Here is a 13,325-nt window from a genome sequence, read left to right on the forward strand (position 1 = left end):
GGGTCCCCCCCGCGCCGGCCGCTGCCGCTCTCTCTTCTGCGCTGCCGCGGCCTCAGACGAGGCTGCCAAATGGCCGCTTTTTAACCCTTGCCGCCGTTCACAGCCACACCCCCTGCCACGTCAGCCTTCCTCTCCCTCGCAGGCTTCCCGCTCAGACTCGGGTCTCCTGGCTCTGCCCCGGCTTCACCGTCTCTGGGAAGCCCGGCTCCCTCTCAAATCCTCAGTAAATTTAAAGGAACAGCTCTCACCGCTGCCGGTGCTGCTGCCGCTCTCTCTTCTGCGCTGCCGCGTGCTCTTTTATGGGTAAAAGCCTTAAGGCAGCTCAGCTTAGAACAAGACCAACCCCTTTTGCTTTATCTGTAACTCAGAAGATCACTATCTAGAAGGAACAGACTGACTATTCTTTAGAAAGGTAGGTCACAACAGCAATGTCACAAAGAGGACAGTGGTCACAACTATTCTAGGATCAAACTTAGTATATAGAACTCCATAAAATTAAGGTATGATTAAACAGTGGCATGAAAGATCAATCAGCCAGCTACAATAGTCAAAATGGTCATTTTTAAACATGCAAGAAAAATGTTTTTAGAAGTCTTCTGGTAAATCAAGGATTAACAAAGCATGCAAGAATGGAAGTCAGGCAACAGGTTTCATTACATTCTGAAAGTCTTTAGAAGGCAAAACAAATTCCATGCTCAGGTGTGCAAAGTCAACTACAAAAAGTAAATGCAGAATTATGTACAGAGAAGTAACAAGCCGCTCAAATGGTCTTTCACATTAGGCTTCTTCAGCCTGATTACGGACCCAGCAAGTTTTTCAACATGGTTTGAGCTTCTAAAGATGAAAATGAAATGGGTAAAGAAAAAAAAAAAAAAGAAAAAGAAACTGAATCAAACTGTTGGTAGAGATCTGACCAAGATTACCTGTTCCATTGGCTTGCATCTGTGGCTTTGCAGTTTGCTGAGCTGCAGGCACCTCTTCCGTCCTACAGAGAAATTTGAAACAATGTGAAATGCCACAGGCGAATAATTTATTCCATTTAGGTAAAGGGAGAATCAGAACCTCCATGGCTTCTATAGCTGAAATAACACAATCATGACAAGAGATAATCAAAGTTACGCCTTTTTGCAGGATTCAAAATATTCACTGCAAATTTCACTTCTGTTCCAGGTAAATACCATCTCCTGGAAGGAGAAGTGTGGCTTAGCCATTTCCTGTCACCAACAGCTCAAATTCACCTTAAATTACTAAATAACTTAGTATAAAATTTGGTTTATTTCTTATGCCTTTGTGTTGTGTATTCATTGCAATGCCTGCTGGGAAAACTCTTCAGAGCCTTGACTTTTTCCACAGTAATAAACAAAAAGGGAATCCATATGGCAACTTGATAACCACAATACTAGAACAAAAGCACAGTTTAATGCATGAATCTTGAATTCTGCCCTCTTTACTCCAATCAAACACCACTCATCTTCACAACAAGAGGAATAGGTGTCAAGAATTATTTAAAATGGTATGTTTTAAGCTCTTGAAATGCAGATACCAATGAACTTTAAAAATATCTTTTAAAAACTTGTAAAAAATATTGTTCTGAAAAACTGAGTAAAAAATTTTCTAAAAATACATGGCGAGGAGCAGGCATCATTGGTCTCATCTTTCAAAATAAGTCAAGACTATTATTCTCATCCATTAAAGTTAACAGATTTTGGAAAACACAAATGCTTTTGCCATTCTGTACATGCTCAAGGCTTCAAATTACATTTGCACTATCCACAGCCTCCAACTGCCAAACTGTCTTGAGAACACTTCAGGCTTCAGTCCAAAAGTCTTCAGCCATCCATGTAGACATCCTACAGAAAGATTTCTCTAATGAAGCAGCAGCTTTGACAACGTAACACCAGCCATAGCAAGCTTTATTTGACCCAGAGTTGTATGATTGAAAAGATTACTGCTTGAAACAAAAATGTGTTGGCTGTGATATTTTATTATCACTACAACATAGGTGCTTTCAAATGTTCCCTCCATCTTTCACTGCTCAGAACGGGAACCAACTGGGATGCTGGTCAACAAATGGAGAGTGGGAAGAGGGATCCTACTGTGCTGGGTAGATTGCATTGATATAGGTGGATATAAATTTCTCTTTCTTGCTGTTCCTTTATTAAGTACATTGGAGAAAGATCTCACTGTACTGTCTGCACACAGAGAAGGCCATTATGAATGTGTGCAGTCTGAACAACTATGATGGAGTCACTACAGAACAAATTATCTCCCTTCCTTCCTAAGCACTGTCCCTAGTTAATGAGCTTTCCACATTCTCCTTAATTTCTAAAAGGAACATTTAGAAATAATTTACTGATTTAAAATTATAACCAGACATCTATCAGTGTGCAGCAGCCGAGCTTAATGGTTTCTACTTTCAAAGTGACTTGGTTTCATGCTTCTTCAGAACTTTTCTACACAGCTTCTGTATCTGCAGCAACTCTTCTTTTCAAAAGCCATCTGAAATTCCACATTTATTTTTTCTAGCTAATTTTTAACTTGGATTTCTGAGCTATTTTTCCTCAGTTTCTATACAAACCATGGGTTCCCCACCTAAAACCTGTTCTACTCCTTACTCTTTCCACCAAACCCTTCCATCTCTTCAATTTCCAGCTCTGTCTCTCTAAAGACAGACAGTAACTAACGTAATCAAATTTGCACAAACTATTACACAGCAGTGTCTTGTTTTCTTCTGTCAGCACACCAGGCAGTTACACCATACAGGTGGGCATTTTCATCCTCAATCTGTCACTGCCACAGTGTTTCACTGAAGCTGAAGATACATTTTGGAAGTAAGCAGGTAAGCAGGTTCACACAAGCAGGAGCCAGCTACTCAACCTGCTCCACATGCATGCTCCAAGTGCAAAGGCACTTGGGACATGTCACGCCTGAACAGCTCCTGTGGCAGAGCAGAGATGGGATCCCACCACTGCCAGCCATCAGAGCCCTCAGGCTAGGGCTTCCTTTGACGTGCTGAGATACATTTTCAGAAGCAGCTCAGTATCATGACTCCCCGTGTTTCTTGGAAAAAATAAAAAAATCTTATCAGGAATCAGCTCTGAATAGCTGCCTCCCTGGGCTTATAAGATCTTATCAAGAATCAGCTCTGAATAGCTGCCTCCCTGGGCTCCATCAAGAACACGTGACGGTTTGGCTTGGGTTTGGCTCTTCTTGGTGCTCTTTTGTTTCATTTTTTTGGCAATGTCTTTCTTACCATCTGCCTGTTACTCCTTCCCTGTGAAGAACCTGACCTTTACGAATCATCAGGTTAATGACAGCTCATTACTGCACCTGTGAATCAGGTTATAATTAGCCGTTTCAGACAGATTTGGGCTGGAAAGCTCAGAATTCATTGTTTCAGCTTGCACACCCACTGAGAAAGAAACCCAAAATCAGGTCATGTAGAACCAGCCAATACAACAAAACCACTGATAGAGGGAAGGAATTCTCTTTCCTACAGCTTGTGAATCACTCTTAATGTCAGAGATCAGTTAAAAGGCTGGAAAACATAAATGGTTCCCAAAACAACACAAAAGGCTATTTCTATGAGGGCTTCCTAATGGCAGCCTGCACCAAAGAGAACAAACTGCATTAATTCCTCCAGCACCATGGCTTCCACCCAGAAAAAAATACTGTGATTGAGAACATCAACAGACCGCCAAGTTGAGACTGGGTCTTGTTTACGCAACTGGAGACTGGACCCATTTAAAGGCACAGGCTGATCAGAATATATCAGCGCAACTAAAGCCAATGGAGAAGACAAACACAAATATGCCCATTCTTGTTTTACATTTTTTTAATATATACTGAAGCCTGGGTTTGCACAACTGTGAGAGCTGCTCATGACTAGCAGCATTCAAAAATGACCAGCACACATGGATGGAGCAACCATTTGATGCTGCCCTACAGAACAGCACCAAAGGATTATTTCTGTAGCTGCAAGTATGACACAGAAGTTAAGGGAGTGTTTACACTGAAGGCCATTTACCTTAACTAAGTATTTTGGTTTTGTGCATCTTAATTTTAGATGGCAGTGGAAGACTCAATGAAAGAAGTAGATGCCTGGAGAGGCAACAGAACCTGGCAAAAGCATGTATATGGCTCTGCAGTTCTGACAGCATCTCAAATCAGTTAACAGAAGACCACCTGGTGCAGCTGTACAGTTCAGCAGAAGCTTAAGTGCTGGCAGTACTCATGAACCACAGTCAACACATACTGTGGAAGGAAGAGAGGATTTGGCTGACACCTCAGTTATGATGGGTGCTGTCCCCCACTTTGCCCCAGAGCTGCTTCTCATCTACCTACACTTGTTTGATGACCATTCCTTTGCAAGTGTCACAGCTTTAGGGTGTAGTCAGTCCTATCTCAAAAATGTTTATAGGTGCCTGTAAATTGCATAGAGTTATACCTATACAACTGTTTTCTTGGTTTAGAAGTCATAGAATCATAGAATATACTGAGTTGCAAGGGACCCTGAACACAGTTGCAAGTAGAGGTGTGTGTGAATCAATAGACTCTACCAAAAAACTATGTAGAGACCACACTTGCTGCACACAAGTCCAGGCACTGCAAGGATGTTCTCAGACATATGAAAAACAATTTTCCTACAGGCTGATTATCAGTAATGAGTTCACAAGCAAACCATCATCATTCTTCTGACAGCTGTTGTGGAAGGCTGATATATCTTTCTTACTGCTCAAAGCAATATGAATGCATATGAATTTCCATCAAAAGCACTTTACAACCTCAGAAATGAAAAAAAAAAAAAAAAAAACCATAAAGGAGGTATCTTCACAGCCTACTTTAAAGGCAAATCACTCAAGTATACATGGCTTGAGGAGCTGTCACAAAACTGAGTTAAAATACTTTCATATTTTATAACATTTTCCCATTAAAATACACTAAACATTCCAGAAGCCTTTGTCCTACTTACCACATACTCCTGCATTTTACATGGCTAGTGTCCTATACTGGTAATTTTTGAAACAAAACAAAAGGTTTCAGGAGACACATCATCAACCCAAAGTGGTACAATATCTATATGTCCATGGGCAGAAAAAAAAAAAATTAAAAATCCTCTTGACAGGAGCTACTTTACAAGCAGCAGCCTGTCACCAAATCTACTCAGTTAAAAATAAAGGCACACACTAAAGTTCAGCCAACTGGTTATGTCAGCAATCGCGTCCATGTGTCAGCAATGCCAGCACAGCACAGCAGCTGGGTGAGAAACTTTTGACCCCAGTCTCAGGTTCTTGCTACCTGTGTGGAGTCCCATGCCTGACAGGGATCCTTCCAAGAGGGACCACTTCCAGCCTCTAGAGCAATCTCCAGCTGAGATGTCTTCTCGATGGACAAATTCAGCCATGCTCAGAACACCACACACGTGGAAGACAATGTCATTTAACAAGAGACCAGAAGAATGAACCAAGGTAAGTGGTACACAAGGAATAGTGGCTTATGTAATATTGTCTATTTTCTCCTCTTAAAAATAGCTCACAATGATACTATTAAAAAGGTTTGCATAAGCCACAGCTTGTTGGTAGGTGTTGTTGAAAAACTTCTATATGTTTTGTCATTTTTTTTTGTCTTCTGTGTGACAGAGCAAGCTCACAACCTGCAAACTAAGGCAGCAACAGCCCACAGTTTACACTAAAGCATTGCTCACACAAACTATTCCAAATTATTTATGCATTGCTCCACTAGTAAAGTGCCACAAGCTTCAGCTGTTGCACCAAATGCTGGGCTGTCCCAAAGTGAATTGATGGAAAACTTCACCTGAGGCCACCATGTTTTCAAATACTCAGACATACAGACAATAAACACCATGACAAACAAAACTACTATCCTTTTTCTCCTCTCGTCCCACCTCCCTGTGAAAAAGTCAATGAAAGAAGCCAATGTTCTACACTAAAACCAAAATTAAATATTTAGACTCATTGTTTTCTCTATGCTGAAGAGTTAGCAACATGTGTTTATATAGCTACATGTATTGATCTACTACACAAATATTTCTGAATGCTTCAACTATTAATTTCTTCTTTCTTACACTACAGCATGATTTAGTCTTCATTAGTACTTCACTCCTGTAAGCAAAGAGTACATGCCAACATGTTTACATGCGTATCTATTTAAAAATGATACGAAAAATAAGCTAAGAAGCAGGGTAAATTTGGATTTGTTGACATAAGGAGAGGTAACTTTCTGTGGTAACTTTGCTTAATAAAATTAACTTTTCATCAGATGTAAAATTTAGCCTATTATGTCAGCCATCACTTTGTTGGCCTAAACATAGGACATAGATCTACAGCAAAGTGCAAAAAAGATAAAAAGCAATGAAAAAGATTTTCACACAATGGAACACAACTTATGGAAAAACTGTAGGCAACCTGATTTTTCTTCTACTTGGTAAAAACTGGGAAAGTCATCAAAGTCTTTTTTGTTGGCATCTTACACGTGCCTGACTGTCCCAAAAAGGTTAGAATACTAGAAGGACAAGTTAGAAGAAGACTCAGATAAAGGAGATAACTGGCTGAATGTAACCCTTAAGTGCAACACCCAAGCTAAAAGGACTACTGTAATCCTTAGCATATTTAAATGGAAATACAGCATTGAAGCAGACAGGTCATCCTGCCTTGATATAGGAATAGGATGCCTGATAGCAATTTGCTGTTGTCCACAATCCAACAAGACACAGATGTTGACATAGATATTGATAACGACCTTCAAAGTCTTTTCCCTGTAAAACACATGTATTTTTAAGTCACAGTGGGCCATATCAGACCCTGGGTCATTCTCATTACACTGAAACAAGGCAGGATGATGGGGACTTACAGGTCCTTCCTGCAGAGGATTATGGTTCCTCATCCTTCTCTAGGACTCCCAGCAATGATGGGATCACTCTCCCCCTTTGCTGGCACATGACTTAGAGCTCAGGCATACCTGCTCTCAGGAGAGAGCTTCAAGGCCTACACCAGCATTAATGGCAAAATCTTTACTGTGCTCAAAGACAAGCAGGTGGAATCTGCATCTCAAATGATGTTTTCAAGGCAGCAAGTCAGAGACAGAAGGTATCCTTACGCATCAGCTTTATGTACTGATAACAGAAAACAAGACTCAGTGCTTTGTATTGCTGTTATGGAGCTAACAAATATTCTCAGCAGGGGGATGGGACAAAGTCTGTCCTCTTCCACTGTCACCACCAGCTCTCAACCAGGCAACATCAGTCTAGACATAAAATCGAAGTTACATGTGCATATAGCCAGTCCAAACAACCTAGGCAATAAAAATCCACTCCCACTTGTCATCTGTAAGAGCAACTGTAAAGCATCACAAAGAACACCTTCACATCAGAGTTGTCTATATCACACTGCCAGTGCACAGACGTGGGACTGGCTTGGTCAGGTCAAGACTGCACATGGACCAACCTTGCACAGAACCAGTGCAAAACATCAGCTAAAGAACCCCACTGCACTGAGTACTGAGGATAAGAGGCCAAATTTATCTTCTATACAAGGCCCTGGTGAACCCACAGTTTGAATCCTGCATGAGCTCTGCCTCTTCATCTTAAGGCACAACACTTAAAGAGCAACAAGTGATGAAAGGGACAGCGTACTCTTAAAGACACTGAAAATGCTGGAACTCTTCAGTCTGGATAGAAGAATAAGAGAGAAAAAGACTATCAAGAGTATTAAATAAGCTGAATACTGAACAATCATTCACCACACCTCACAATTCTGTAACTGTGGGGCACCTCCTGAAATCACCATGAAATCTGTTGGAAAGGAAAGAAAATAAAATGCTTCTTTAGAGCCAAGAGGGGACTTCTGTAACATATTGCCTCCATAGCTTCCAGTGGCAGATAGCTCCAGCACTTTCAAGAGAGGGTTAAATAAATGAATGGATAACAGGTCTGGAGATTCTGAAAGAAAAAGCACCCAATGTACCTTCTGATATCCCTAAGTACAGTGTGTGTGGATGTTTATGAGGAGTGGCTGAAGGAATTGGGGTTGATTAGTCCAGAGAAAAGGAGCCTGAGGGGAGACCTTACGACTCTCTACATCTACCTGAAAGGAGGCTGTAGTGAGGTGGGGGTTGGTCTCTTCTCCCAAGTAACAAGCAAAAAGAAAAAATGGCCTCAAGTTGTGCCAAGGGAGGTTTAGATTGAATATCAGGAAAAATCTATTCACTGACAGGGTTGTCAAACACTGGAACAGGCTGCACAGAGGAGTAGTTTAGTCACCATCCCTGGAGGTATTTAAAAGTCATGTAGATGTGGTGCTTAGGGACATGGTTTAGTAGTGGATGTGGTAGCATTACATTTACAATTGGACTCAATGATCTTAAAGGTTTTTTCCAACCTGAATGATTATGTGGTTCTATAGGAGTAGGAGGCAAACAGACCACAGAAAACTAAGCTCACATGTTCCCTATAAATGTCTATTTCCATTGCTACGGAATATCAGTGGACATGGACTGCTGGCCTGATCAGAAAGGCATTTTCACACCCAGGGTAGGTACAGAATCCTATATCCAAGCAAAACACTTTGCCTGTTTGTTCCTGCTTGTCACCTCTAAGTAACTGGCAGTGCTTATCACATATTTTTACCACCTCAGCCTGCACCACCTTGTGATGACAGTACTTGATGGCAAACCATCCGTAGGAACAGATCTTATGGCTCAGCCAAGTAATCTTAGCTACTTCTGAAAAAGATAACACAGGCAGCTATGTGTGCAAGTGCTTTAGACCAACAAGGCCACAAAGCAGCTGCTATGGTCTTAAGATCCAAAGAAGTTAGGCAGACTAAGGGGAGACAACATCAAATGTGATGCTTTGCATCCTCAAGGTGGGTGTCATCAAGGTCAAAAGGACTTAGGGGCAAAGGGAGGCATGGTTCTATTTGTCATTGAAGTAGCAAGGAAAGCTCAAACTCCACACATTTAGGGATATGCTGTGATACTGGGATGCCCTCACTGGCACAGGAGTAACAAGGCCTGGGCAGCCTGGAGGTAACACAGGTTTTGAAGAGGCAAAGCACATGTAATGGCACAGCAAAGTCTCTGACATTCAGGGTGCAGGAACAGCTCTGGGTAAGTGAGATCCCAGAGGCAGTGCATCAAGAAGATGACATGAAGAATATCCCAACCAGACAAGTGTCAGGACACCTCTAGCTAGAACACTATGTACAGTCAAGTAATTAAGGTGTACATGGGAGTACAAGATGTACTTTTACAGGGAAACAGAGGCAGCTTCTCTCTCTTAGAGCTACTAATTTCTTTAAAGAGAGCCTAGATTGAAAATGGATGCTTTCACCAGAACTCCAGAAACAGTCAGGGATGACAAGTGGCTTTCATCTTTACAATGAATACATTTATCTTACCTTGCTTTAAATATTTATCTTACCTTGCTTTAAGTACTTCATTGACTTTTTGTTCAAGTTCTAATCTCCTTTGACGTTCCTTTTCTAGCTCCTGCCTTAACGTTTCAGCATTTGTTTCTTCCCTCAGTTTCCTGAGCTCCTCCTCTGTTAATTAAGAGAGAAAAAAATTATTTAGTTAACCTGAAGTATACCTATAAGAAATATAAAACCTAATTATGACAGATTAAGTGAGGGATTTTTTCTGTTGTTTTTTGGGTGTGGTTGTGGTGGTGGTGGTGGTTTTTTTTCGTTTGTGCTATACCAAATATATTGACCAGAAAAACCAAGTAAACAAAAGCTACAAAGACTTCATAACAAGTACAGAGAGGTATCATGTAAAAAATGTTTACTTACAATTGTTACAGTATGGAGAAAAAAAACTCTAAAGTTTTCTTTTCAAGATGCAATACCAGATACATACTACCTTCATCTAAATAAAACATGCCATACCCTTCATTCCCCAAAGAAATAATCAGCAGAAAAGGTAGTATATTGCTAAATCCAGTGAAAAAAAATAAAACAAACAAAAAAAAGAAAAAGTATCTGTTTTCTTTCCCCATGTCTATGGGTAGAAAAAAATCAAAACCATCATATACTCACATAAAGTTATATGATGCCATATGACCCTCTATCCATCAATTTCTGGCACCTCTGTATTTTTATGTAAGTCAGATGGACATATTGCAAGACCTGAATACCTTACAGTTTTAAAAAGAGGTTATGAGACAAGGAACAAAGTTCAGATTTTAACCTTGCCTGAAGTTACAGTGTGCCTGTTACAGGTACAATAATTTATATATTAATAAATACACATACATATTTACTTATGCAAACATATACACACTCTCACAATTGTTTTAATTAGAACTTCCTATCAGTTATGCATAAGGCCTTCTTTATGACTAAATAGCCTTGCTTTTTTATCACTAATTGTATCTTTTCTCATGACTTTATTTTACTCTACTGCTACAACAGGGTCACTATCACTGATCACTCTTCCCAGACAGGTATACAAGAGACATGATAAAAACAAGCCTGAGAATTATTTTTTTTTTCTTTTTAAACAAAAAAAATTACATTTTGGTCTTCTGGTTAGTTTTTAAGCTCAGTCTCAACAATAAATAACAGAAAAGCAGGTATATTTCAAGCTTGAAGCAAACCAGAACAGGAAGTACTTTCTAATTCCACTATGAACACAGACACAGGGGTTCAGGCTTTACATCATTTTACAAGATTCGCATATTGTGTTCTACCCTCCAGCAACCTCATTTGTTTGTTTTCACATATTGCCTCGTATATCTTTGATAATCAGATAATTTTGGCCTCTGGGCCTCTCTGACTCCAAACATTACATGTTTTAAGAAGGCCCCAAGCCCTAATGCAAACATTCAGAAGAACCGACAATCTCTCCTCTCTGCAGGAGGGCATCAAGCAGTTTCTTTCATGATTTTATCCATTGTAGGCAGTGGCAGATCCTCTTTATTCCCACATAACCCAAAAGGGTTAGAGCACAGTATCAGAAGAGATGGGAAAAAGATGGGCTCAAGCTGCAAGAGGAGAGGTTTAGATTAGATATTAGGGGAAAATTCTTCACTGAAAGGCTGCCCAGGGAGGTGGATGAATAACCATCCTTGGAGGTGTTTAGAAGACATGTAGATGTGGTGCTTAGGAACATGGTTTAAGAACTGGTCTTGGCAGAGTTAGGCTAATGGTTGGTAGAGTTAGGAGGTTATGGTTGGACTCGAGGATCTTACAGGTATTTTCCAACTAGAATGATTCTGTGATCAAGAGGACAGTACAACATGACTGCTCCCACCATGAGACTAAAGCTTGAACCCAACCCAACTGAAAGGAATGCTGTCATCTTGACACTGCTTTGTTAGCGACCCCAGGAAGAAACATTGGAGCACAGAAACCAAGTTATCCTCCAGCAACTAAGACTGAAATTTATTTCTGAGGGCAGGGTTAGTTGCAGGTATTGTCTCTCCTGTAACTAAATGAAAAGATACAGACATGTCCATACCTGTAATGGAGCTATTCCTACTCACGTGTCCACAAGGAATTTTAAATGCAACAAGAAAACTATGTTTATAATTAGCTTACCCTACTTTCAAGGGCTTGCTTTGTTCCAGAACAAGAGGATGCACACAGCTGAAGGAAAACATCTGTTGCACTTCAAATGCACTGAAGCTTGCACAATATCATGAAGATATCACAAAAAATTCCAAAGCTTGATAGGGATGTTATCTTCTCAAGACCATTAAAGGGAAAAAATTGTGCACTAGGGACGTTTGTTTTTTTTAAAGAGGAAGTGACTATGCAGCATTTTGCATACGTAAGAAAACCACAAGTAGTGTAAATTAACCTCAATGCCCTTGAAAGTCTACTCAGATCCTCCAGCGTCCTTGATCCAGTTGTTCTGATTATGCTACATCTTGTTCTATTAAAAACAAAACTCCCAGAAGCTTGACCACTAAGAGGACAAGCAGTGCCAGAGATGCAGAATTTATGCAAAAAGGCAGAGATAAAGGGTACACAACGAACAAGGCAGAACTCCTACAAAACAAAGAATGCAGCATCTCATCATTAAGGATTGCCACAGCTTCACATTTCACTGCATTTCCTAACTTTCAAGTACATGACTGCAATTTAAATCCATCCCACTATGAATGCTCTGGCCCCTCCAAGACTTCAAAGCAGCGTTTGTTGCTACTTTGGCCGCAGTGTGGTCTGGCATTGTACAACCCCTGTTTGGTTAGTTAAACACTACTTCACATTTGCTAAGCAACAGAAACCAGGGTGGGGAAGCAAAAGAAAAAAAAAATATATATAAAAAAAATAAAAGTAGTGCTCTTTCTTGCTCTCTCTCTCCTGAAATAATCTACAATTTGGGCAAGCTGAACTGAACTTACAGAGGACATTCCTCTAGACCCAGAGGCTCCCCCTGCAGAACGAGTGAAGTTGGCTGCAAAGAGCAGAGGTCACAGACCCTTGACAAGATACCTGGTAGAACATGTGACCTTGGAAGTTTCATCTACCATTGTACCTACCACTGAGCTTTACAGATTAGTTACCTCCTTGAGAATAAGAACAGAGTACTCCTTAGATTTCACCTTCAGACAATCTAAACTTAAACATCCTTCCCACTACCCACACACACAAAAGGGTAAAACCTGAAAGGTCAAGCCACAGTTCCAAGATTAATCACTTCTGTAACTTCCCTCTCAGACGTATCAATCTCAGCTCCCTATCCTCTGCTGGGCAACAAACATTAAAATACTACAAGTGGCTCAGTGCACGTCTTAACTGGACATCCAGGTGATGTGAGCAGCCATAAAGGTGTCTTGGTTAGAAAAGAAATATTGCTGAACAGAAGAAAACATCTGTGGAAGTACGAACAGAAAAAATGCCAATCAGCCTGGGAACTACTTCAGGGAAACAGAATCATCCTTGAGAAGTGCAGCTGGTACCTAGAAAGCAGAGACAACCTGAGATACCATTGATAACTGCAAAAACAAGGAACTGTAGCAGTAACTTATCATATGAAAAGGTGAAGAGCAGTCTTGAAAAAGAGGAAATGCCCTGAGAAAGTAAGAATTGGTAACTGCCATCGGCTGTTCAATCTCCAAGAACAGAAAAACTGCCTGGAAAAACAAAAACTGATCTGAGAGAAAAGAAAACCTTGACATCTACTGGCTACTCCATGTGAAAAATCAAAACAACACCTATTTGATGTATGAAGTAGTGGTGTCTAGACCTCCTTATTGCTCTGGGATATGAAAATAACTTAATTTTTATACAAAATGGAGCTTCTCTCAATGAAGAACTGTTGTGCTGCACATACATCTCCTCTCCTAAATAAGCTGAACT

At 40.4% G+C, this 13,325-nt stretch overlaps 1 protein-coding gene across 1 annotated transcript in view; it reads right to left on the reverse strand.

The window, feature by feature from the left end:
- Nucleotides 1-13,325, reverse strand: part of GRAMD4 (GRAM domain containing 4) — a 50,121-nt gene that overhangs the window by 21,097 nt on the left and 15,699 nt on the right. Inside the window, exons 3-4 of the mRNA XM_009999451.1 lie at nucleotides 9,440-9,560; nucleotides 924-985 (exon numbers count right to left, since the gene is read on the reverse strand). Coding sequence (XP_009997753.1) covers nucleotides 924-985; nucleotides 9,440-9,560 — 183 coding nt within the window. The remainder of the gene's footprint in view (nucleotides 1-923; nucleotides 986-9,439; nucleotides 9,561-13,325) is intronic.

The sequence above is a fragment of the Chaetura pelagica genome, unplaced genomic scaffold (assembly GCF_000747805.2).
Source record: "Chaetura pelagica isolate M959 unplaced genomic scaffold, ChaPel_1.0 scaffold15, whole genome shotgun sequence".
NCBI lineage: Eukaryota > Metazoa > Chordata > Aves > Apodiformes > Apodidae > Chaetura > Chaetura pelagica.